The 27,785-nt window shown below is 40.4% G+C and overlaps 1 protein-coding gene across 6 annotated transcripts in view; it reads right to left on the bottom strand.

Moving 5' to 3' along the window:
* The window catches only part of LOC135245720 (protein NLRC3-like), a 111,258-nt gene that overhangs the window by 32,097 nt on the left and 51,376 nt on the right, over positions 1-27,785 (bottom strand). For 2 of the 6 annotated variants that reach the window (XM_064319008.1, XM_064319010.1), the window contains one exon: positions 541-604. The exons of 1 other annotated variant lie outside the window; for it this stretch is intronic. In XM_064319008.1, coding sequence (XP_064175078.1) covers positions 541-604 — 64 coding nt within the window. Of the gene's footprint in view, positions 1-540; positions 605-3,163; positions 3,234-3,485; positions 3,597-6,156; positions 6,262-6,534; positions 6,665-27,785 lie in introns of those variants that run through there. 3 more of the 6 variants (XM_064319009.1, XM_064319011.1, XM_064319014.1) reach the window with 3 other exon arrangements.

Raw genomic sequence — 27,785 nt, 5'->3', positions numbered from 1 at the left:
AAACAATGTTTAAAATAACAGAACAGATAATAAAAAATACATATGCAGTCCATTTTCACAATGGTTTACACACCTCTTAAGGTGTTACACACTTCTCACAGTGTGCTCTACACACAAAATGAAAACATATCAAACAATGAAAAAGGATTCAATTCCTTTATCACATTCAATTTCTTAATTTTTCATAGTATGATGTGGTAAATATGGTCTTCATGGGTCAGTAATTTAATCATCTTATAATTTTTATGCTCAGTGCTCATTAATCCTGGATAAAAACTCTGATCTGAATCTCTTTCAGGGACATTTAATCTCATGTGCATTTGCTTGCCCCATAATCACTGCTGGATGCAATATTTTAATTTAAACACCGTTGTGTACATGTAGTGTGTGATGTTTTCAATATGCAAGACTGTTGATGTAAAACACTATTATGAAAGTGTAGATGCTATAAATCAAAACATTGTACTCTGTTATATTCGATTGCTAAGCTCATTTCAGCATTCAAATGGACACACAGTAGCAATGAGTGAAAACTCTTACTGTGCTGCTCATCTCTCTCCAGTGAGTCAGTGAGATCCTTCTGCTTCACAAGGCTGCTGGTCAGCTGTATTAGTGTGAAATAAACACATGAAGAGGTGTGCTGTATCAGTGTGAAATAAACACACAAAGAGGTGCTGTATCAGTGTGAAATAAACGCATGAAGAGGTGTGCTGTATCAGTGTGAAATAAACGCATGAAGTGTTCTGTATCAGTGTGAAATAAACACATGAAGAGGTGTGCTGTATCAGTGTCTGAAATAAACACATGAAGAGGTGTGCTGTCTCAGTGTGAAATAAACACATGAGGTGTGCTGTCTCAGTGTGAAATAAACACATGAAGAGGTGTGCTGTCTCAGTGTGAAATAAACACATATGAAGTGGTGTACTGTATCAGTGTGAAATAAACACGTGAAGAGGTGTGCTGTATCAGTGTGTGAAATAAACATGTGAAAAGGTGTGCTGTATCAGTGTGAAATAAACACATGAAGAGGTGTGCTGTATCTGTGTGTGAAATAAACACGTGAAGTGGGTTGCTGTATCAGAGCCATGGAAACAAAGCCCTGCTTTATTATGGGTGGCAGTGTAGTATAATGGGTGAGGAGCTGGTCTTGTCAGAGGTTTGAATCCCAGGTAGGACACTGCTGTTGTACCCTTGAGCAAGGTACTTAACCTGCATTGCTTCAGTTCATATCCAGCTGTATAAAAGGAAGCAATGTAAATGCTGTGTAAAAAGTTGTGTAAGTCACTCTGAATAAGAGTGACTGCTAAATGCCTGCAATGTCTCATGTTTTCTCTTGTAGGAAGGCCAGTGTCAGGGTGCGTGGGGAGTTTTTTCCCCCTCTGCGTTTGGATCCAAACCCTCCACGCACCCTGACAGCCAGAACAGGAAAAGATACTTTAGAAAACAACATGCAGCAGGTCTAAAGCCTATATTTGAAATGCAACTTTTGCTCCTGATTTATGTTTTTTAGGGACACTACTTGTGATGAATCACGAATGTCCTTGGAATAATTTAGTTGTTGAGTTGAATTAAGTTTCTCAGTGCAATACATTTTTTAATGCTAACTATACAAACTGAGTGCTGAGTGTCCATTCTACCTGCCCCGGGAGTTTTCCGCAGTGATCACTAGGGCCGTTTACATTCCACCACAAGCGGACACGACGAGGCTTTGTCGGTGTTACATGATGTGCTAAGCGGACTGCAGACCAAGCACCCAGACGCTGCCCTCATCATGGCAGGGGACTTCAACAAGGCAAACCTTAAAAAAGTTATGCCAAACTTTTACCAACACGTCAAATGTCCTACCCGAAAGGACAAGATACTTGATCACTGCTATTCACCGTTCAAGGAGGGCTACAAGGCTACCTCTCTACCATCATTTGGCAAATCAGACCATGCCGCCATCTTCCTGATAACAGAATACAAACAACGGATGGTACGGGAAGAGGTGGTGTCGCGAGAGGTCAAGCGCTGGACCGCCCAATCAGAGGCCACTCTACAGGACGCGCTGGACGATGCCGACTGGGACAGGTTCCAGTCCACCTCTGATGACGTCAACGTGTTTACAGAAGTGGTGACCGGCTTTATTACAACGGTGGTGGACAAAGTTATCCCTAGGGTGAAAGTTAAGTGTTTTCCTAACCAGAAACCGTGGGGTGACAGATCCATCCGCGTTGCTCTGAACGCACGCACCACTGCCTATAACGCAGGACTGGTGTCTGGGGACATGACGGAGTACAAGGCAGTGTCCTACAGGCTGAGGCGAGCAATCAAGGATGCGAAGTATCGCTACAAGGACAGAATGGAGCTGAACTCTTTTTATGCACGTTTCACGGCTAACAATGCTAACATTAGCCCGGCGGCTAGCACAGTTAGCGTGTATAACACGAGTTCCCCCCCTGGAGCTGCAAGCTCACTTGTCCTGTCAGAGCACTATGTGAGGAGAGCCTTGAAACGGGTGGACACCAGGAAAGCAGCGGGACCAGACGGAATCTCCGGACAAGTCCTCAAGACCTGCGCTGATCTCCTGACTCCTGTGTTCACCACCATAATCAACCTCTCCCTGGCCCAGTCCGTGGTCCCCACATGCCTCAAGAGGTCCACCATTGTCCCTGTACCCAAGAACGCTTCCCCAGCCGGCCTGAATGACTACCGCTTCCTATGACTTATTTTAGGACTTATATTAGGACTTACTTTTTTAACTTATTTGTATTGCTCATATTTTTTAAATAACTGCTCTTTATATTCTTCTCTCTTTTAATTTGTATTCATTTCTTATATTATTTTATATTAATAGTATTATTATTATTTTTTATTTATTTATTCATTTTCTCTGTATATAATTATTATTGAAGCGTTATGTTGCACAGTCTACAAGGAGTTTGTCGCACCAGCATTTCACTACATGTGCATGCGACAAAAAAAGCCTTTGAACTTTAAAACATTCTGTTTGGAGTCATCCACTGCCATCGTTTATGGATCCTAAAAAGGAATCCAGTCTATCTGTGAGCCAAAGAGGGCCAGAGCACTCTACAACTTTAATAAACCTGATTAGATATTCAATCTGATCGTCTGAAAATCATATTAACTACAAAAATTGAAAAAGGAAAAGAATATATCATACCTGTTTTGTGGAAAACAGTATCTCTGAACTCATCTCATCTGAATTACTTAACTCCAGTGAGTAGTGAATCCTGGGAATAAATCATGAGACACAACTTAGTTAAACTCGTTTACTGCAGCTCTAACTCACAGCACGTGGAAACAGAGCATCCAGTTAAACTCATCCTCTTACTGCAGTTCTAACTCACAGCACATGGAGGCAGAACTTCCAGTTAAGCTCATCGTCTTACTGCAGCTCTAACTCACAGCACATGGAGACAGATCTTCAAGATGAACTCATCCTCTTACTGCAGGTCTAATTCAATACGAACGTGGTTCATTACCTTTGATCACCTGTGAACTCTCCTCTGAAGTTAATTGGATAACGCATTGAATGGTCACTCTTCATAGACAAAAGGCTGGGTGCAGGGGACCCAGCCCAATCTATCTTGACCCTGTGAACAAAACATGGAGACAGAGCTTCCAGTTAAACGCATCCTCTTACTGCAACTCTAACTCACAGCACATGGAGACAGAGCTTCTACTTAAAATCATCCTCTTACAGGGTTCATACGCTTTTTAACCAATGATTTTAAATGACTTTTCCATGACTTCTCCACAACCTTTAACTGAATTACCATGACCAAAACAAATGACTTTATCTCAGCGGGACAATTTAAAATTATTTTAATTAAAATTATTTAGTGTAACAGCTCCAACTACCCTGTACCCTCCAACAGACCCTGAATGGTCTTGATATCTGGGTAGAGGAGCACAAAATGAAACTCAACCCAAAGAAATGTAAAGTTTTACATGTCACCCACATGAGGCATCCACCCACCCTGCCGACTCTCTCCATTGACCAAAACATCCTGGAAGTCTGTGACACTGTCAAGGTCCTGGGGGTCACCATCCAGAGTAATTTGCACTGGGACAGTCAGGTGGACCACATGCTGACCTAGGCGAACAGGAAGCTTTTTGCTCTGCGTCGCCTGAAGAAATTTGGTGTCCGAGACCCAGAACTGGTTTCCATCTACACAGGCTACGTACGCCCGGTGCTGGAGTATGCAGTCCCCGTCTGGCACAGTTCCCTGACTACAGACCAGGCTAAAAGGCTGGAAAGCACGCAGAAATGGGCTTGTAAAATCATACTTGGCCAGAGGTACTCAGGGTACCCAGAGGCTCTCTGCACTCTTGGATTGTGCATTGTATCAGAGAGACGCACTCAACTGTGTTTTGGCTTTGCCAGAAAGCTGCTAAAGTCCAACTTCAGTGACTGGCTACCCCCTCTCAGGGAAGAGCTCACAGGTCGTCAGACAAGGAATTCAAACCAACTGGCCATCCCAAGATGTCGAACTGAGAGATACAGGAGATCACCAATCCCCTATATGTGCAGACTCCTAAATGACAGCGGATTTTAAATTTAAATTTGGGATACGAGATTAGATCTCAGCTTAGATAATTGCAATATTTAAAATTTTTTGTCTACTTAGTATTGATGTTTTATTGCAACAGCAAAATAATTCTGTGTTTTTAATGACAACTGTCTTTATGAACCAGTAACAATGCTGAAAGGTCAATAAATAAATAAATACCACTAAGTAAAATTAGGTCTGCATCTGAAACATATGGTGCCTCTCTAAAACAAATAAACACCAGACAGACACACTTAGTTACATTCTCTCATATTTTAATTCGAATAGTTTAACATTTTTGTCAATGTCTCAAACAGGGCTTGAAATTGCGACCATTTTGGTCGCATATGCTCCCGAAATTTTATCTGTGCGACCTCGAAATATAATTGGGAGCATTTGTGCGAGTGCAAATAATTGTTCTGGTGCGACCTCTTTTTTTTTTTTTTCTTTTTCCAGTCGAACGTCTCTTTTTCTGTACATTCACTAGTTAGTACACTCAGTATGTGCCTTGTGAGCTGACGGTGACCCTTCTAACCAATCGTGAGCTTGACATTCTTACCTTTAATTCTGATTTTAAATTGGTTAATATTAGCCTTCAATCACTCCCTTTCGCTGCACTCCACTGTCACGCGACACAGAGAGCTAAAGCGTTAACTAATGTTACCTGAAGACAAAAGTTTATGTTCAATTTATTATGGTTATCGAAAGCTGAAAAGTTGAAGCGTTTTGTGTAGCGACCCGGTTGGAACAGCTAATTTCTCCGATGCAGTTTACTGGCGGTTGATTTAATTAGCGGTATTAATGTAACGAGAAGCGCTTTGTCGTTTGAATGCATAACACGCAATTCCTTGAAGAGTCGACACATTTTATGCGTGATAGTTTTACTGTTACTTGTAAGCCGTACTGTTATATTGTCGTTTTTTATTAATAAAAAATCAGTTGCATATATTGTTGGTGCTCCTTACATTTCGGTGGGTGTTCCTAGGTTTTTGAAGTTGGGAGCACCAGTGCCACCAAGTAAAAAAGTTAATTTCGAGCCCTGATATATTACTGAAGCTGCACTTCCCTGGCATATTGTCGGCACAGTAGGGGCTACGTTTACTAACTGCTACATCAGCAGAGGCGTGCCCGTAAACAGACTGAGCCGGACCGAATTAACCTCTCACACCACCAAATACCGCGAAGGTTACGTGGCAATTTACGTTTTATTACTATACATACTATTTTTATGATTGGATTAATTAGTAATTATATTTGATGCAACTTTAGCTATATTTCCATTACTTTTCAAAAAATATTATTTTACATAACTTTTCCAGGGCCTGGAAATTGCATTTTAAATTTCAATGACTTTTCCAGGTTTTTCATGACCGTACGAACCCTGCTCTTACTAAAGCTCGAACTCACAGCACATGGAGACAGAGCTTCCAGTTAAACTCATCCTTTTACTGCAGCTCTGTAACTCACAGCACATGGAGACAGAGCTTCCAGTTAAACTCATCCTCTTACTGCAGTTCTAACTCACAGCACATGGACAGAGCTTCCAGTTAAACTCATCCTCTTTCTGCAGGTCTAATTCAATACGAACGTGGTTCATTACCTTTGATCACCTGGGAACTCTCCTCTGAAGTTGATTGGATGACGCATTGAACTCTTCATAGACAGACAGCTGGGTGCAGGGGACCCAGCCCTATCTATCTTGACCCTGTGAACAAAACATGGAGACAGAGCTTCCAGTTAAAATCATCATCTTACTGCAACTCAAACTCACAGCACATGGAGACAGAGCTTCCAGATAAACTCATTGTCTTACTGCAGCTCTAACTCACAGCACATGGAGACAGAGCTTCCAGTTAAACTCATCTTCTTACTGCAGCTCTAACTCACAGCACATGGAGACAGAGCTTCCAGTTAAACTCATTCTCTTACTGCAGCTCTAACTCACAGCACATTAACTCTCTGATTCATGCATTTTTACCTCTTTCTCGCAGGGCCGTGGGTTCCATCGTCAGTCTCGGTCTCCTCTGAGGAACTCATTTTAGAAACAGCGCCCCTGTCTCAGGACACCTGAACACACCAGATCAGATTCACAAGTGGGTTCTGACCCAAATTGGCAGACCTGTAAATACACACAAGAAGAACACGATAACGCACAGACATAATACACACAGACACACACATCAAATCTCATAGAACAGACAGGGACAAATCTGGAAATTAACTGAGCCATAAACTTGTACAGCAATAAAATTCCCTCCAAAATATTCTGCACCCATGATAATTACTAAGACCGTTGAATATAAAGATTACCAGTGCTGAGGTATATTTTTATTGTCCAACATACGGAATATATTTAATGATATAATGGAAACTACCAAAATGACACATTTCTCAGATGATACAACAATTATACAAAAATTGTGCGTCACAATTATTGGCACCCCTGTATTTGGTACTGTGTGCACCCTCCCCTTGCAGGGATAATGGCACTGAGTCTTTTTACATAACGTCTTATAAGACCAGAGAACACATTGGGAGGGATCTTAGACTCTTCCTCCACCCACAGTCTTTCCAGATCCTGATGTCTTTGTTGATCCGTGCTTATGGGCTGTGCTGTTCAATTGATTCACAGGTTTTCAGGGAGTTTCAGCAGTCTTTAGACTGTTGTACCATTGCACAATGATGCTTCTGTATCATTAACCTTTTTATTTGTGGATTGTAACGTGAATTTGGGGTCATTGTCTTGCTGAAAGATCCACTAGTTTCAGTTTCAGGCAGAGGTAGTCAGGTTTAGGGCTAAATTGTCCTGGTACTTGGGTAGAGTTCACGATGCTGCTTTCCTTAACAAGGGCCCCAGGACCAGTGTGAGCAAAGTAGCCCCATAACATTAAAGATCCACCACCATATTTTTCTTTTCAGTATATGCATTCTTAAATACATCCTACATCATATTCCTTGACATGGTTGTGAGGGGGGCTGGAGCCTCTCCCAGCATGCATTGGGCAAGAGGCAGGGGAAAAAAAACCCTGAACAGATCACCAGTCCATCACAGGGCACACACACCATGCACTTACACACTCATACATTCAAGCAATTTAGTGTCTCCAATTAGCTTAACCTGCATGTCTTTGGACTGTGGGAGGAAACCCATGCAGACATGGGATGAGAATATGCAAACTCCACACACACACACACACACACACCGTATTTCCCTCCAGCAGTTTTAAACTTCTTCATTATTGCCCTCACAGTAGTAACTAGCATCTTCAGTTTATTTTTTGATCCATTGCCTGATTTTCAAAGGTCAGCAACCATTTTAATTTTGTTCGTCAGTTCGTCTTTCTCTGTGGCAAAGATGAAAAATGGGTTTCACAAGCAGGTTCTCAGTTTAATCCTCCAGTGAAACAGGAAGCCATGGAATGCCACAAGAGTTTCTCTTAATATTGGTGTAGATTTAGTTTGATTTTATTTATAAAAATCTTTAGGGGTGCAAATTATTTTTATATACATTTGAGAAATACGCCTACCTGAATCCAACTGTCACACTAGAGGGCGCCAGTTCCCCCAATCTGTTTATTTTCTGTGCCTTTTTAGTGCTAATTAAGGTGTTGTTTCGCAAACATTTAACAGCCTGACCAGATCCACATTACAGGTACCTGTAACTGCTTTATGACTAGCCAAAGCGCTAATTTAAGATATCTCGAATTACATTTTGCTAGTAAGATTGAAGTTACTTTCGCCATTCAGTTGTATGGGACCTCCAATTAAAAGATATCGACAATTCAGTTCTGACTATCCAAAACGTGAATTCCAGATACTGTATCGCCATTTCAATTATGACTAGTCATAACTCAAATTAGAGATATCTCCACATTAGTTCTGACTTAGTCATAATTTCAGTTAAAGATCTTTCATTCCTTGCGATTTAAGATATGTCAGGTAACAGGGGACCAGGACCCAAACGCAGAGTGGGAAAAACACCAGGAACTCCAAAAAGGCAAATCCAATCAAAGACTTTACTCTCATACAGGTAACAGGAGCAGGGAACAAAAACAAGACTTTCAAAACACTTTCAAAAACAAAAACAGCAGAATGTTCAAAAAAAAAAAAACAACAACCACAAGGAAACAGAACTCAGGCAGAGCAGAACGCACAGACAGAACCGCAGGCAGAAACAGACAGGCAGACACTCTCAGGCAGAAACACAAGGAACCAGCACACAAGTCAGGAAAACAGAGAATTTACAGTAATAATCTCAAAGATTTTCATTAAAATAAATGTCTGTTAAGTCACTATCGCCGAATTAGGTAACACAATGGTGATTGAGCCTATTATTATAATAATTCAAAGAACTGGGTGTCTGTGGCGATATTCCCGGGAAAAAAATCACAAGCGGCGCACAGCCTAGTTAGTGACGCGTTTTCCATCACCCATCAGTGGTTGGTCCGCCGGGGGGGGGGGCTATGGAACCCTAAAAAGTTTCTGTGTAACATGAGAGGTCATATTATTTGTTGATGCAGATTTCGTATTACATTTGATGACAATGTAACGTTTCTAAATTACATAGCCTAGCTATTTGCACAGCTAACGCTAGCTACCGGACCATGTCAAGAAAGGCAACATTAGTTTAGACAACGTTGCGCACAGTATCCATCTCTCATATCAGGTAACGTTGCGTTAGCTAGCTAGCTAATGTAATTAACACAATATAATGTCAGCTAACAATTAGAAAAAACGCTAGCTAATACTACCGACTGGTACCGACTGGTACCGACCTCGCAAAACATCTCTCAAATGCAATGCTACCTTGTTGCAACGTTGCAATGTAGCTAACTAAAGGTCAGTTCAGATCAATGATTCGCTACGAGACTGGATGCAACTTGCAAAATTCCAAGACGTCTGATTGTAAACGTTCTAGCTGCACCTGGCGATTTGACAAGGTGGGGCTTTTGAGACCCCAGGCAATGGCTTCAGACGCTTTGCAACTAACCAGTTCACTCTGCAACATTCTAAAACCTTTTTGTCCTGTTGCGAATCATTGATCTGAACTGGCCTTAACGTTACCGTTATTTACATTGCCATCAAGTTCATCAATATATTATAATGATCGGAATAAAGTCGTCTTTACACAGAGCATTAACCAGGGGTATAGGTGGAGCAGAGCCAGGTCTGATTATATCACACAACAATCATTCACGAGAACGACAGTGTTTAGTGTGCAGAAGATACATAATTGTACGAACCACAGGGAATCCCGCAAATTCTTCACTGCAGCGTAAAGACGTTCATACCGGGCAAAGGGTGGATAAAGAACGTCTGCGGAAATTGATCATCACTAATTCTCCCTCAGGTCTGCTACAGCATTTTAACCCAGCTCGGCAGTGTAAAGGCAGCTTAAGTTAGCCTAATGTTAGACAATGAATGGGTGTGTACGTAACGTTACTTTTATAACAACCATTTTTTATTCAGTAAATAGTAGCTAAGTGTTATAGTTGACGTGGCCCAGGTGCCAACTGACTGACGTCACACAGGCGATACTGGTTGGATCCGGTTGGATCTCTGGGAAGTGAGGTCCAAAAACACACCTGCAATTGTAACTTTAAAGAGCCACAAAGATAACAAGACACAGGTGAACTCAAAGCACAATCAAACCAGAGCAGGGAGGGATAACGAGACACAAAGAAAAACAATGACAGAATAACTGAAAACAATAATACAATTAACACAGGGGTAACTAAAGAGGGAGCAAACTGAAATACAAACTGAAGTACCGCCATCTGGCGGCCCAGAAAAGGAAAAAACAGAAACAGAAAAAGGCAGAATCCTGACAACATCTAAATGATCTTTTTGGATAACTGAATCTAAGATATTACTAGCCAAAATATGGCAAGCCATTTTAACATCTAATAACCTGTGTGGTTTCACATTACAGATATTTTAAGATATCTCTAATTATATTTTGACAAGTCAAAACGCTAATTAAAGATATCTCTAATTAGATTTCGACTAGTTTCGCCACTAAGTTCTATAACTCCAATTAAAGATATCTACAATTCAGTTTTGACTATCTAAAACGTGAATTCCAGATATCACCACTTAAATTATGACTCTTACCATCTTACCCATAGTCGGACGGTACACCGAGCAAAACCCGTGCCGTCAAGCCAAGTTCATGCATGTCGATGGTCAAAACCCCTGGTTCTCGCGCACCAATCAGAAGCCAGTACACAGTGTTAGGACGAATGTAGCCTCGCGAGCCAGTCTCTTTTCTCACTTCGTTCAGCAGAAGGAGGAATTTGGACAGGTTGCCAATAGACGGACGCTTTTTCGCTATTTTCTTATAATAATGTGTGCCTGCGTTGTTCCATGTCCGTTTACCCTATAAACAAACAGCTTGAAACAAAGAACCACTTGTCACAAACACGTACATATATGAATTGTAAGGTAAACTAACCTTATTTTTTTCCTAGTGGGAAAACTAGAAGACCTTTTGGAGAGAAAAAAAGAACAAATATTTCAAGAACAAAAATTAACCTACCTTTATTCTTGGCACATTTAGGCTATAATCAGTAAACTGTCAACTGTGACAGCAAGGTTTCTTTTTCCCTTCATTTATAAAAATAAATATTACTCTTTCTTATAAGGAATGATCAACAAAAACAATTACAAACCAAAACTATTTAAATAAATAATGGAAAAATATAACAAAAAATAAATAAAAATAATTTGTAGACATCATTCGTTTACCTTCAATATAAAAAGCGAATGTCAGCTCATCTGTGTTTTGTACCCGAGCGTGAGACGTTGTCATAATTTTTCCCGACCGTGAAAACTGCCTGACTTGTTTACATATTGGACAGATGTGGCTAGTTGGTAAATCTGTCGCTGTTTCCGTCGCAGCACTTTCGACACAAGCAAAATCGGAAGAGTTATCCTAAAATTTCTTCTTACCGTGAAGAGTGCCTGACCCGCAACCGTAGTAATGTGTTAACACGGTGGCACAATTATATCGAGAAAAAACGCTATATTCAACTGCGAACCAGCACTAGGTTCGCGTTCGTGGAAAAGGGGTATCATCAGATTCACGCCGCGTTAAAGTAAATGCTTCGTCCCTTGCACGAAATATCCTTACTGCAGGTGTTGCACTTTGCTGTGTTGTTATCTTTTTTAATGAAGCTAAGCCAAACTTCCGAGCGTTTGCTGCGGTTAGCCATGGTCCAGGATGTAAACAGATTTAAACGGTAAAAAGTGTCTCTTCTCGCGTACTTTGTTGACGTACTGCGTAACAAATGAAGTGTCGTTAGGTCTGCGTAGCTTGTCTTGGCAGACAAGTGCAGCTTTTATGGACTGTAAAATGCTTCCTGCAGTTCACTCGGGAGCGCGACTGAAATATGCATAAGTTAGGAACCGAACTGCAGGATCGAAATGCACGTGCCTTATCGAATCCACGGTTCTTGGAAATTTGGTTCTTGATACCCAACCCTATTTTTACCTGCTATGGACCTCTTTTTAAGATGAGTCTTGAATAAAGTTGAAATGAAATTAAATATAGAGTAATCTCTGCCTAATATAATCACTCCACTGTATATTTTGTCTCAATATTGCAAACCAATTAATTTGATTTAGTAATGGGAATGATGTCCTATAAAACATAAAAGAATAAGTAACAACCTCTTAATCGTCTAATTAAAAACGAAATCCGGGGTTATACGGCAGCGTCAAAATGTCAACAACGAGCGACAATTGACCTCTCGCTAGGCTACCTCCTCACGAGGTCGAAATGGTCATGGAATATCGAAAATACGGAAGTAAACTTTCTTAAAGGTTATTTCAAAATTACTTTCTGGTCTAAATGGTAGGCTATGTTCGGACTCCGTGTGAGCTCTTAGCTTATCAGCCTTAAACCCACCATTTTATTGCCAGTTGCAGTTGTCAGTTTTTCTGAATTACGCGGGTTAATGCGATTATACCTGCAGATTCCCATTTCTTCCCGCATCCCTTTACCTTCAGCTTCTCTTACCTCAGTTCCACTCCACAACAGACTGTTTACTCCGTTTTTTTACATTTAATTTAATTCCTTTTTTCCTGGGGATTCTTTCTCCTCCGTTATTAAAAGGACCGTTAATTTCAGTTTCTCTTTTGGACCGCATTTCCTTACTTACTGGCTGAACTGAATGTTCGATGGGCGGAGTTTTATATATCTCTTAAAAAACACGTTTTCAACGTACAAAAATGCCAAGTTACTCACACATACAAGGCCAGTCCAGGTCTCATTAAAAGTATTGATATCGAAATGACGCCAAGTTGCGGTACTACAAACAATATAGGCTATCTTGCCTCACCGAAATTAAATAAGATGTATTCCAAAGCAATGCTACCCAATATTTCCTCAATTCTTTCAAGTCACTTGGCCCTGTGTGTATAAGCATGCACTACATGGCCTTTCTGTTGCGTGAATGATAGTATGTTTCTTGGTATAAGTCTGTGTTCGTAAATGTGAATGTAACATGCTGCGAGGGAAATGTCCCCATGGGGATAAAGAAGTGCTCTGTGTATGTATGTACAATATTGGGATGGCAGGTATGCCATCCCGCCAAGTTACGCCTTGGCGGGGGCATGCCCCATACCTATACAGCACCGAGAGTTTGCCACTTTTCAGGGTTCCCCACAGAAATAACCACAACAGCCACAGACACTCAGCCCTTAAAAACATTAAATTCTGTACATTCTGACCCCATTTCAACAGACAGAATTCATAAACAACTTCACATGTCCACACAATAAAGCCCCAAACTAAGGGGATTTTGCGTTTTCTCCTTCTTCTTCTTCTTCTTCTCATTCTTATTTTTCCTGCCGCCTATCCCACTAACAACATGTCTCCCCATTGGACATTTCACTGACACCAGCCAAATCTGCACCTACACGACCCAATCAAAAACGTGCATACACACGCAAAATCCCTTACATTTTTACTCTGAAACATTTCCCGTTCAAAAAGCTAGTCCGCCTGTGGCCTAGTGGGTAAGGTTACAGTCTTGGGAACATGGGGTCGTAGGTTCAAGCCCAGCTTGGAACACGTTTCTTTAACCTGCTTCAACCCTCACTAATAATTGTCTACTAGCCTACTTATCAATTATTGCTTTTGCACCATATTACCCGCCGTTCACCGTTCAGTTATTGACCGGCTACAATATTGCTAATCCATATGGATTCAACGGAAGCTCTTCTGTGCTTACTGGCTTGTGTTCTTCTTTAAAACCACCGGCAGGTTCGCTAATGATATTTCACGCATTGCATAGCTATGGCATTAGCTAACGAAGTCACAGACTGGTAAACCTCACTCACGCACGGCCACCCATATGCATTTCATGACGCAAATGTATTCCTTTTATTTAAAAGTTACACCAGTTCACCACTGTGCCATTTCTACTAACTATATTTCTTCACTTGGCTACCGTACAAAACCTTAATATCAGCAAACGCCACGTTTCTACATTCATGTTACCTCGCCCTGTTCTCTATCTAGCCACATAGGCTACAAACAATTACTACTTATGTACATTCTGCAACTCCGCAGTTTGAACAGCTAATCCGTCCGTGGCCTAGTGGGTAAGGTTACAGGCTTGGGAACACTGGTCATATGTTCAAGCCCAGCTTAGAACACGTTTCTTTAACTTGCTTCGACCCTCACTAATAATTGTCTACTACTTCTTAATTATTGCTTTTGCACCATATCTACCCGCCGTTCACCGTTCAGTTATTAACCGGCTACAATATTGCTAAGATATATGCATTATGACTTACCGTCTGTACGTTCAGTTATTGACCGGCTACAATATTGCTAAGCCATATGGATTCAACGGAAGCTCTTCTGTGCTTACTGGCTTGTGTTCTTCTTTAAAACCACCGGCAGGTTCGCTAATGATATTTCACGCATTGCATAGCTATGGCATTAGGACCTACCTAACGAAGTCACAGACTGGTAAACCTCACTCACTCACTGCCACCCATATGCATTTCATGACGCAAATGTATTCCTTTTATTTAAAAGTTACACCAGTTCACCACTGTGCCATTTCTACTAACTATATTTCTTCACTTGGCTACCGTACAAAACCTTAATATCAGCAAACGCCCGTTTCTACATTCATGTTACCTCGCCCTGTTCTCTATCTAGCCACATAGGCTACACACAATTACTACGTATGTACGTTCTGCAACTCCGCATTAAAACATTACATTTAAAATCATGATTCACTCATAAGTATAACTACTTGCACTGAACATAAGAAAACACATTCGTGCAATAATTACATTACAGTCAAATAATGAGTACAATGTTATTTAACCCTCCACGTCAACGACTAACATTCAATACCGACTGTTATATATACCATTTGATAAGGAATATAAGCTCGCTCATGGTCACTCCATTTACTTCGCACTATACTCCGTGATCATGCCAACCTTCACCTACATGCCCATTCTGCTAAAAACATATTGTTTCAACTACGGAATTTCGTAATTTCATTTTAATTTCTCTCCCACTGTTGTTATTCTCTCATATGCAAAGCCTGCTGGGACATATGCGTCTGCTCCTATTCTCCACTATCAAGTTTTCCGGTTCTAGTTTAGCAAAACAGCGAAGAGGATTCCTACCTGCAGATAAGCCTATCAAAATGCCTTATAAACCTTACAAACACTAAAAGTGCATCTCCACGAAATAACAGACAATGGAGCAGGACAGAAGGATAAACGTTACAAACACTAAAAGTGCATCTCCACGAAATAACAGACAACGGAGCAGGACAGAAGGCTACACAAGTTGCGACCTAGGGAGTTATAATTCTACAGGCGTGTTGATTATTTTGTCAGTCAAGGCTCGTTGGATGGACGTCAAATCCGTGAGTACATTGGGATGGCAGGTATGCCATCCCGCCAAGTTACGCCTTGGCGGGGGCATGCCCCATACCTATACAGCACCGAGAGTTTGCCACTTTTCAGGGTTCCCCACAGAAATAACCACAACAGCCACAGACACTCAGCCCTTAAAAACATTAAATTCTGTACATTCTGACCCCATTTCAACAGACAGAATTCATAAACAACTTCACATGTCCACACAATAAAGCCCCAAACTAAGGGGATTTTGCGTTTTCTCCTTCTTCTTCTTCTTCTTCTCATTCTTATTTTTCCTGCCGCCTATCCCACTAACAACATGTCTCCCCATTGGACATTTCACTGACACCAGCCAAATCTGCACCTACACGACCCAATCAAAAACGTGCATACACACGCAAAATACCCTTACATTTTTACTCTGAAACATTTCCCGTTCAAAAAGCTAGTCCGCCTGTGGCCTAGTGGGTAAGGTTACAGTCTTGGGAACATGGGGTCGTAGGTTCAAGCCCAGCTTGGAACACGTTTCTTTAACCTGCTTCAACCCTCACTAATAATTGTCTACTAGCCTACTTATCAATTATTGCTTTTGCACCATATTTACCCGCCGTTCACCGTTCAGTTATTGACCGGCTACAATATTGCTAATCCATATGGATTCAACGGAAGCTCTTCTGTGCTTACTGGCTTGTGTTCTTCTTTAAAACCACCGGCAGGTTCGCTAATGATATTTCACGCATTGCATAGCTATGGCATTAGCTAACGAAGTCACAGACTGGTAAACCTCACTCACTCACGGCCACCCATATGCATTTCATGACGCAAATGTATTCCTTTTATTTAAAAGTTACACCAGTTCACCACTGTGCCATTTCTACTAACTATATTTCTTCACTTGGCTACCGTACAAAACCTTAATATCAGCAAACGCCACGTTTCTACATTCATGTTACCTCGCCCTGTTCTCTATCTAGCCACATAGGCTACAAACAATTACTACTTATGTACATTCTGCAACTCCGCAGTTTGAACAGCTAATCCGTCCGCGGCCTAGTGGGTAAGGTTACAGGCTTGGGAACACTGGGTCATATGTTCAAGCCCAGCTTAGAACACGTTTCTTTAACTTGCTTCGACCCTCACTAATAATTGTCTACTACTTCTTAATTATTGCTTTTGCACCATATCTACCCGCCGTTCACCGTTCAGTTATTAACCGGCTACAATATTGCTAAGATATATGCATTATGACTTACCGTCTGTACGTTCAGTTATTGACCGGCTACAATATTGCTAAGCCATATGGATTCAACGGAAGCTCTTCTGTGCTTACTGGCTTGTGTTCTTCTTTAAAACCACCGGCAGGTTCGCTAATGATATTTCACGCATTGCATAGCTATGGCATTAGGACCTACCTAACGAAGTCACAGACTGGTAAACCTCACTCACTCACTGCCACCCATATGCATTTCATGACGCAAATGTATTCCTTTTATTTAAAAGTTACACCAGTTCACCACTGTGCCATTTCTACTAACTATATTTCTTCACTTGGCTACCGTACAAAACCTTAATATCAGCAAACGCCACGTTTCTACATTCATGTTACCTCGCCCTGTTCTCTATCTAGCCACATAGGCTACACACAATTACTACGTATGTACGTTCTGCAACTCCGCATTAAAACATTACATTTAAAATCATGATTCACTCATAAGTATAACTACTTGCACTGAACATAAGAAAAACACATTCGTGCAATAATTACATTACAGTCAAATAATGAGTACAATGTTATTTAACCCTCCACGTCAACGACTAACATTCAATACCGACTGTTATATATACCATTTGATAAGGAATATAAGCTCGCTCATGGTCACTCCATTTACTTCGCACTATACTCCGTGATCATGCCAACCTTCACCTACATGCCCATTCTGCTAAAAACATATTGTTTCAACTACGGAATTTCGTAATTTCATTTTAATTTCTCTCCCACTGTTGTTATTCTCTCATATGCAAAGCCTGCTGGGACATATGCGTCTGCTCCTATTCTCCACTATCAAGTTTTCCGGTTCTAGTTTAGCAAAACAGCGAAGAGGATTCCTACCTGCAGATAAGCCTATCAAAATGCCTTATAAACCTTACAAACACTAAAAGTGCATCTCCACGAAATAACAGACAATGGAGCAGGACAGAAGGATAAACGTTACAAACACTAAAAGTGCATCTCCACGAAATAACAGACAACGGAGCAGGACAGAAGGCTACACAAGTTGCGACCTAGGGAGTTATAATTCTACAGGCGTGTTGATTATTTTGTCAGTCAAGGCTCGTTGGATGGACGTCAAATCCGTGAGTACATACCATATTCCATCTGCGTTTATGATGCCTTTACGCTTACGCCACTGCATCCTTTCTCACAGCCACTGTTTTACATATATAGCAAACCGAAACTGCTGAACGGTACACGCTCATCAGACTACAGATTCACACAACGATAGCCATAATCCACAACCGTTTCTTGCAGGGTCGCATTTCTCACTCTCATAATAAAACGCTTCGCAAAAAGAACTGATATCTCATAAAAAACACGTTTTCAACGTACAAAAATGCCAAGTTACTAAAAAGTATTGATATCAAAATGACGCCAAGTTACGATACTACAAACAATATAGGCTATCTTGCCTCACCGAAATTAAATAAGATGTATTCCAAAGCAATGCTATCCAATATTTCCTCAATTCTTTCAAGTCACTTGGCCCTGTGTGTATAAGCATGCACTACATGGACAGGCCAAACATATGTGTGGATGGCTCTCTCACAGTCAAGATTGATTGAAAAGGCGTGTATATGTCCAATTTGTATTGGTATGTATGTATTTCACTGCGCAGCCTTTCTGTTGCGTGAATGATAGTATGTTTCTTGGTATAAGTGTGTGTTCGTAAATGTGAATGTAACATGCTGCGAGGGAAATGTCCCCATGGGGATAAAGAAGTTCTCTATGTATGTATGTACAATATGTATTTCACATGCAGTATTTATTGTATGTAGCAAATATACAATAACTTCTACATGTACTCAAATTCAGTTCAGAAGCAAGTATAAACATGTTTTCTGGAGAAATATGCTTCCTGTAGTTACTCAGCAGCAGATTTGTACATGAATTTCAATGTGTTCCATGAGGCAATTCGAAATATTTGACTGTTTTATCTGACACAAAGTTTGCATGACATTGTAAAATGGTAAGATTACAAAACACAGGGCCAAGTGACTTGAAAGAATTGAGGAAATATTGGATAGCATTGCTTTGGAATACATCTTATTTAATTTCGGTGAGGCAAGATAGCCTATATTGTTTGTAGTATCGTAACTTGGCGTCATTTTGATATCAATACTTTTTAGTAACTTGGCATTTTTGTACGTTGAAAACGTGTTTTTTATGAGATGTATTTTACATGCAGTATTTATTGTACGTAGCAAATATACAATAACTTGTACATGTACTCAAATTCAGTTCAGAAGCAAGTATAAACAAATGTTTTCTGGAGAAATATGCTTCCTGTAGTTACTCACCAGCAGTTTTGTACATGAATTTCAATGTGTTCCATGAGGCAATTCGAAATATTTGACACTTTGATCTGACACAAAGTTTGCATGACATTGTGAAATGGTACAAATCACAGGGCCAAGTGACTGGAAAGAACTGAGGAAATATTGGGTAGCATTGCTTGGAATACGTCTTATTTAATTTCTGTGAGGCAAGATAGCCTATATTGTTTGTAGTACCGTAACTTGGCGTCATTTTGATATCAATACTTTTAATGGCAGGCCTGGACTGGTCTTGTATGTGTGAGTAACTTGGCATTTTTGTACGTTGAAAACGTGTTTTTTATGAGATTATAACTACTACTACTGAACATGAGAAAAGCACATTGGTGCAATACATCTTTACATTACATTACATTCATTTGGCAGACGCTTTTATCCAAAGCGACGTACAAAAAAGTGCATTTTCATGATCGTAGACAACTACATCTTTCCAGCAGGTTCTTGTTATCTTAGCAGATTCCTGGCACACTTAAGTGTTTTTGGGACCAGGACTTTGTTTCACGGTCTTTGTCTAAACTATTTAGCCAATCTAATATGCAGTAAAGTCACGTTTGGTGTTGTTGGAGAGCTAATATCATGAGCAGTTAGATGGTCTCATTCTATGTTGAGAATGTTGTCATTCAAAGTGTGTGTCACATGAAAGTGAAACGCCAATCACAGAAATTGAGCTATTCAGCTGTTACACCTGAAATGGTGAAAATGGCAACACTATGTTTGAACAATTGTCTGCATCCAGTGCTTTGGGTGCTGTTTGGAATAAAATAATAATAATTATTATTATTGTTCACAAATATGATGTTTACATTGTAAAATAAATGGTACTATTGTGCTAAACTTTATGCAACCCACAGCCATACAGTACATTAATTGGGAAAACATATGTCTGGATAGTTTTGTAAGATTAAAAAATGTTTTAATAGGCCAAAATATTTTCCATTATTATATGTATTTATTTATTAATCGCCCCACCCCTTTTCATATGAAAAGTATTGATGTCAAAAAACATTTAAAGGCCTAGATTTTGCAAGTTTTAATTATAGGCTTATAGACAGTGCTTTGTATGGGTGAGTATCTTGGCATTTTTGTACATTGAAAACGTGTTTTTGTTAAGATATTTCATTATGTACTGTGTTTTATATGTGTAACTGATAATAATAATACTACTACTAATAATAATAATAATAATAATGCATATAAATGTATGTACCATAATTAAATCTGGAGAGAGACATGTATACACATACAGTTGAGGCCAAAAGCTTACATGCTCCTAGGCTAAAGATATTCAAACTCAGTCTTTCATAACTCTGCACATTTCCTGTTGCCAAACATTTAGTTTGGCAAGTCAATTAAGGCATCTGCTTTGTTCACATCAGAGGTAATTTTAAAACAATCAATTAGAGACATATTTATTTCAGCTTTAATTCACTATATCAGAATTCCAGTGGGTCAAAAGTTTACATACACCTAGTTTAGTGTGTCTTTAAACAGGCTGGAAGAGCCACTGCCATGATACGATGGGAAAATCCAAGCAACTCTGCAACATCTGTACAAACAATTGTATACAAATGTAACCCGAATATTTGGAAGAGGCGGTTCTCCAAATCTCGGTCGAGGCGAAGGTGTAATGAACTGGGCTACAATGAGTATCGTCAGGTATAACATTTAATGGAAGTAGCCAACATGGCAGGAGCAGTAGCACAGCAGCATGTTACCAGCACAATCCTCCTTCCCAAAACTAACCAAACAAGATGTGTTCCCTAATTAAGGTCCCAGGGGGAACACAAGAGGGGGAACTTAAATATTTAATGAAGACTGAATACAATATGCGTATAAATGGAAATGTATAGACTTAAGAGTTCAATGTAAATAGTTCAGTATTACCAGTTACAAAAATGACAATTGTTAAGATTTAAATAATACACATGGCTGATACAAATAAAGGTTACACAAATATAAAAATCGTGGGACCACACAGACACCACAGAGTTCAGGAAGGAAGCACAAATTAACTCCCAGGGCTAAACAATCTTTGGTCCGAAAGGTTCAACTGAACCCCAAGACCACAACAAAGGAACTGGTGAAGGAGTTGGAAGCATCAGGTACCAAAGTATTGGGATGGCAGGTATGCCATCCCGCCAAGTTACGCCTTGGCGGGGGCATGCCCCATACCTATACAGCACCGAGAGTTTGCCACTTTTCAGGGTTCCCCACAGAAATAACCACAACAGCCACAGACACTCAGCCCTTAAAAACATTAAATTCTGTACATTCTGACCCCATTTCAACAGACAGAATTCATAAACAACTTCACATGTCCACACAATAAAGCCCCAAACTAAGGGGATTTTGCGTTTTCTCCTTCTTCTTCTTCTTCTTCTCATTCTTATTTTTCCTGCCGCCTATCCCACTAACAACATGTCTCCCCATTGGACATTTCACTGACACCAGCCAAATCTGCACCTACACGACCCAATCAAAAACGTGCATACACACGCAAAATACCCTTACATTTTTACTCTGAAACATTTCCCGTTCAAAAAGCTAGTCCGCCTGTGGCCTAGTGGGTAAGGTTACAGTCTTGGGAACATGGGGTCGTAGGTTCAAGCCCAGCTTGGAACACGTTTCTTTAACCTGCTTCAACCCTCACTAATAATTGTCTACTAGCCTACTTATCAATTATTGCTTTTGCACCATATTTACCCGCCGTTCACCGTTCAGTTATTGACCGGCTACAATATTGCTAATCCATATGGATTCAACGGAAGCTCTTCTGTGCTTACTGGCTTGTGTTCTTCTTTAAAACCACCGGCAGGTTCGCTAATGATATTTCACGCATTGCATAGCTATGGCATTAGCTAACGAAGTCACAGACTGGTAAACCTCACTCACGCACGGCCACCCATATGCATTTCATGACGCAAATGTATTCCTTTTATTTAAAAGTTACACCAGTTCACCACTGTGCCATTTCTACTAACTATATTTCTTCACTTGGCTACCGTACAAAACCTTAATATCAGCAAACGCCACGTTTCTACATTCATGTTACCTCGCCCTGTTCTCTATCTAGCCACATAGGCTACAAAACATTACTACTTATGTACATTCTGCAACTCCGCAGTTTGAACAGCTAATCCGTCCGCGGCCTAGTGGGAAGGTTACAGGCTTGGGAACACTGGGTCATATGTTCAAGCCCAGCTTAGAACACGTTTCTTTAACTTGCTTCGACCCTCACTAATAATTGTCTACTACTTCTTAATTATTGCTTTTGCACCATATCTACCCGCCGTTCACCGTTCAGTTATTAACCGGCTACAATATTGCTAAGATATATGCATTATGACTTACCGTCTGTACGTTCAGTTATTGACCGGCTACAATATTGCTAAGCCATATGGATTCAACGGAAGCTCTTCTGTGCTTACTGGCTTGTGTTCTTCTTTAAAACCACCGGCAGGTTCGCTAATGATATTTCACGCATTGCATAGCTATGGCATTAGGACCTACCTAACGAAGTCACAGACTGGTAAACCTCACTCACTCACTGCCACCCATATGCATTTCATGACGCAAATGTATTCCTTTTATTTAAAAGTTACACCAGTTCACCACTGTGCCATTTCTACTAACTATATTTCTTCACTTGGCTACCGTACAAAACCTTAATATCAGCAAACGCCACGTTTCTACATTCATGTTACCTCGCCCTGTTCTCTATCTAGCCACATAGGCTACACACAATTACTACGTATGTACGTTCTGCAACTCCGCATTAAAACATTACATTTAAAATCATGATTCACTCATAAGTATAACTACTTGCACTGAACATAAGAAAAACACATTCGTGCAATAATTACATTACAGTCAAATAATGAGTACAATGTTATTTAACCCTCCACGTCAACGACTAACATTCAATACCGACTGTTATATATACCATTTGATAAGGAATATAAGCTCGCTCATGGTCACTCCATTTACTTCGCACTATACTCCGTGATCATGCCAACCTTCACCTACATGCCCATTCTGCTAAAAACATATTGTTTCAACTACGGAATTTCGTAATTTCATTTTAATTTCTCTCCCACTGTTGTTATTCTCTCATATGCAAAGCCTGCTGGGACATATGCGTCTGCTCCTATTCTCCACTATCAAGTTTTCCGGTTCTAGTTTAGCAAAACAGCGAAGAGGATTCCTACCTGCAGATAAGCCTATCAAATGCCTTATAAACCTTACAAACACTAAAAGTGCATCTCCACGAAATAACAGACAATGGAGCAGGACAGAAGGATAAACGTTACAAACACTAAAAGTGCATCTCCACGAAATAACAGACAACGGAGCAGGACAGAAGGCTACACAAGTTGCGACCTAGGGAGTTATAATTCTACAGGCGTGTTGATTATTTTGTCAGTCAAGGCTCGTTGGATGGACGTCAAATCCGTGAGTACATTGGGATGGCAGGTATGCCATCCCGCCAAGTTACGCCTTGGCGGGGGCATGCCCCATACCTATACAGCACCGAGAGTTTGCCACTTTTCAGGGTTCCCCACAGAAATAACCACAACAGCCACAGACACTCAGCCCTTAAAAACATTAAATTCTGTACATTCTGACCCCATTTCAACAGACAGAATTCATAAACAACTTCACATGTCCACACAATAAAGCCCCAAACTAAGGGGATTTTGCGTTTTCTCCTTCTTCTTCTTCTTCTTCTCATTCTTATTTTTCCTGCCGCCTATCCCACTAACAACATGTCTCCCCATTGGACATTTCACTGACACCAGCCAAATCTGCACCTACACGACCCAATCAAAAACGTGCATACACACGCAAAATACCCTTACATTTTTACTCTGAAACATTTCCCGTTCAAAAGCTAGTCCGCCTGTGGCCTAGTGGGTAAGGTTACAGTCTTGGGAACATGGGGTCGTAGGTTCAAGCCCAGCTTGGAACACGTTTCTTTAACCTGCTTCAACCCTCACTAATAATTGTCTACTAGCCTACTTATCAATTATTGCTTTTGCACCATATTTACCCGCCGTTCACCGTTCAGTTATTGACCGGCTACAATATTGCTAATCCATATGGATTCAACGGAAGCTCTTCTGTGCTTACTGGCTTGTGTTCTTCTTTAAAACCACCGGCAGGTTCGCTAATGATATTTCACGCATTGCATAGCTATGGCATTAGCTAACGAAGTCACAGACTGGTAAACCTCACTCACGCACGGCCACCCATATGCATTTCATGACGCAAATGTATTCCTTTTATTTAAAAGTTACACCAGTTCACCACTGTGCCATTTCTACTAACTATATTTCTTCACTTGGCTACCGTACAAAACCTTAATATCAGCAAACGCCACGTTTCTACATTCATGTTACCTCGCCCTGTTCTCTATCTAGCCACATAGGCTACAAACAATTACTACTTATGTACATTCTGCAACTCCGCAGTTTGAACAGCTAATCCGTCCGTGGCCTAGTGGGTAAGGTTACAGGCTTGGGAACACTGGGTCGTATGTTCAAGCCCAGCTTAGAACACGTTTCTTTAACTTGCTTCGACCCTCACTAATAATTGTCTACTACTTCTTAATTATTGCTTTTGCACCATATCTACCCGCCGTTCACCGTTCAGTTATTAACCGGCTACAATATTGCTAAGATATATGCATTATGACTTACCGTCTGTACGTTCAGTTATTGACCGGCTACAATATTGCTAAGCCATATGGATTCAACGGAAGCTCTTCTGTGCTTACTGGCTTGTGTTCTTCTTTAAAACCACCGGCAGGTTCGCTAATGATATTTCACGCATTGCATAGCTATGGCATTAGGACCTACCTAACGAAGTCACAGACTGGTAAACCTCACTCACTCACTGCCACCCATATGCATTTCATGACGCAAATGTATTCCTTTTATTTAAAAGTTACACCAGTTCACCACTGTGCCATTTCTACTAACTATATTTCTTCACTTGGCTACCGTACAAAACCTTAATATCAGCAAACGCCACGTTTCTACATTCATGTTACCTCGCCCTGTTCTCTATCTAGCCACATAGGCTACACACAATTACTACGTATGTACGTTCTGCAACTCCGCATTAAAACATTACATTTAAAATCATGATTCACTCATAAGTATAACTACTTGCACTGAACATAAGAAAAACACATTCGTGCAATAATTACATTACAGTCAAATAATGAGTACAATGTTATTTAACCCTCCACGTCAACGACTAACATTCAATACCGACTGTTATATATACCATTTGATAAGGAATATAAGCTCGCTCATGGTCACTCCATTTACTTCGCACTATACTCCGTGATCATGCCAACCTTCACCTACATGCCCATTCTGCTAAAAACATATTGTTTCAACTACGGAATTTCGTAATTTCATTTTAATTTCTCTCCCACTGTTGTTATTCTCTCATATGCAAAGCCTGCTGGGACATATGCGTCTGCTCCTATTCTCCACTATCAAGTTTTCCGGTTCTAGTTTAGCAAAACAGCGAAGAGGATTCCTACCTGCAGATAAGCCTATCAAAATGCCTTATAAACCTTACAAACACTAAAAGTGCATCTCCACGAAATAACAGACAATGGAGCAGGACAGAAGGATAAACGTTACAAACACTAAAAGTGCATCTCCACGAAATAACAGACAACGGAGCAGGACAGAAGGCTACACAAGTTGCGACCTAGGGAGTTATAATTCTACAGGCGTGTTGATTATTTTGTCAGTCAAGGCTCGTTGGATGGACGTCAAATCCGTGAGTACATACCATATTCCATCTGCGTTTATGATGCCTTTACGCTTACGCCACTGCATCCTTTCTCACAGCCACTGTTTTACATATATAGCAAACCGAAACTGCTGAACGGTACACGCTCATCAGACTACAGATTCACACAACGATAGCCATAATCCACAACCGTTTCTTGCAGGGTCGCATTTCTCACTCTCATAATAAAACGCTTCGCAAAAAGAACTGATATCTCATAAAAAACACGTTTTCAACGTACAAAAATGCCAAGTTACTAAAAAGTATTGATATCAAAATGACGCCAAGTTACGATACTACAAACAATATAGGCTATCTTGCCTCACCGAAATTAAATAAGATGTATTCCAAAGCAATGCTATCCAATATTTCCTCAATTCTTTCAAGTCACTTGGCCCTGTGTGTATAAGCATGCACTACATGGACAGGCCAAACATATGTGTGGATGGCTCTCTCACAGTCAAGATTGATTGAAAAGGCGTGTATATGTCCAATTTGTATTGGTATGTATGTATTTCACTGCGCAGCCTTTCTGTTGCGTGAATGATAGTATGTTTCTTGGTATAAGTGTGTGTTCGTAAATGTGAATGTAACATGCTGCGAGGGAAATGTCCCCATGGGGATAAAGAAGTTCTCTATGTATGTATGTACAATATGTATTTCACATGCAGTATTTATTGTATGTAGCAAATATACAATAACTTCTACATGTACTCAAATTCAGTTCAGAAGCAAGTATAAACATGTTTTCTGGAGAAATATGCTTCCTGTAGTTACTCAGCAGCAGATTTGTACATGAATTTCAATGTGTTCCATGAGGCAATTCGAAATATTTGACTGTTTTATCTGACACAAAGTTTGCATGACATTGTAAAATGGTAAGATTACAAAACACAGGGCCAAGTGACTTGAAAGAATTGAGGAAATATTGGATAGCATTGCTTTGGAATACATCTTATTTAATTTCGGTGAGGCAAGATAGCCTATATTGTTTGTAGTATCGTAACTTGGCGTCATTTTGATATCAATACTTTTTAGTAACTTGGCATTTTTGTACGTTGAAAACGTGTTTTTTATGAGATCTACATACACCATTAAGAGAATCCTACATCGCCATGGCCTGAAAGGCTGCTGTACAAGGAAGAAGCCCCTACTCCAAGGCCGGCATAAAAAATCCAGAATGAAGTTTGCAGGTGATCTCCAGGACGAAGACCTAGCCTTTTGGAGGAGCGCTCTCTGGTCAGATGAAACAAAAATTGAACTGTTTGGCCATAACAGTCAGCACTCTGTATGGAGGAAAAAGCGAGAGGCTTTTAATCCGAAGAACACCATCCCAACTGTGAAGTATGGGGATGGCAGCATCATGTTGTGGGGGTGTTTTGCTGGAAATGGGACTGGTGCACTTCAGAAAATAAATGGCATCATGAGGTAGGAGGATTATCTAGAAATACCGAAGCAAGACCTCATGACATCAGCTAGAAAGTTAAAACTTGGTCAGAACTTGGTCTTCCAGCAGGACAATGATCCTAAGCATAACCTCCAAGGTTGTAACAAAATGGCTTAAAGACAACAAAGTGGAAGTATTGGAGCGGCCATCACAAAGCCCTGACCTGAATCCCATAGAAAATTTGTGGACTGCACTGAAAAAGGGTGTCCGAGCAAGGAGGCCCACAAACCTGACTGAGTTACACCGGTTCTGGCAGGAGGAATGAGCAAAAATTCTGGCAAAGTATTGTGAGAAGCCTGTGGAAGCTTACCCAAAGCGTTTGATTCAAGTTAAGCAATTAAAAGGCAATGCCACCAAATACTAACAAAGTGTATGTAAACTTTTGACCCACTGAAAATCTAATATAGTACATACAAGCTGAAATAAATGTCTCTTAGCTATTATTTTGAAATGACCTC

The sequence above is a fragment of the Anguilla rostrata genome, chromosome 19, assembly GCF_018555375.3.
Source record: "Anguilla rostrata isolate EN2019 chromosome 19, ASM1855537v3, whole genome shotgun sequence".
Taxonomy (NCBI): Eukaryota; Metazoa; Chordata; class Actinopteri; order Anguilliformes; family Anguillidae; genus Anguilla; species Anguilla rostrata.
The sequence above is the reverse complement of the archived record's forward strand: the minus strand, read 5'-3'. Positions and strand labels throughout refer to the sequence as shown.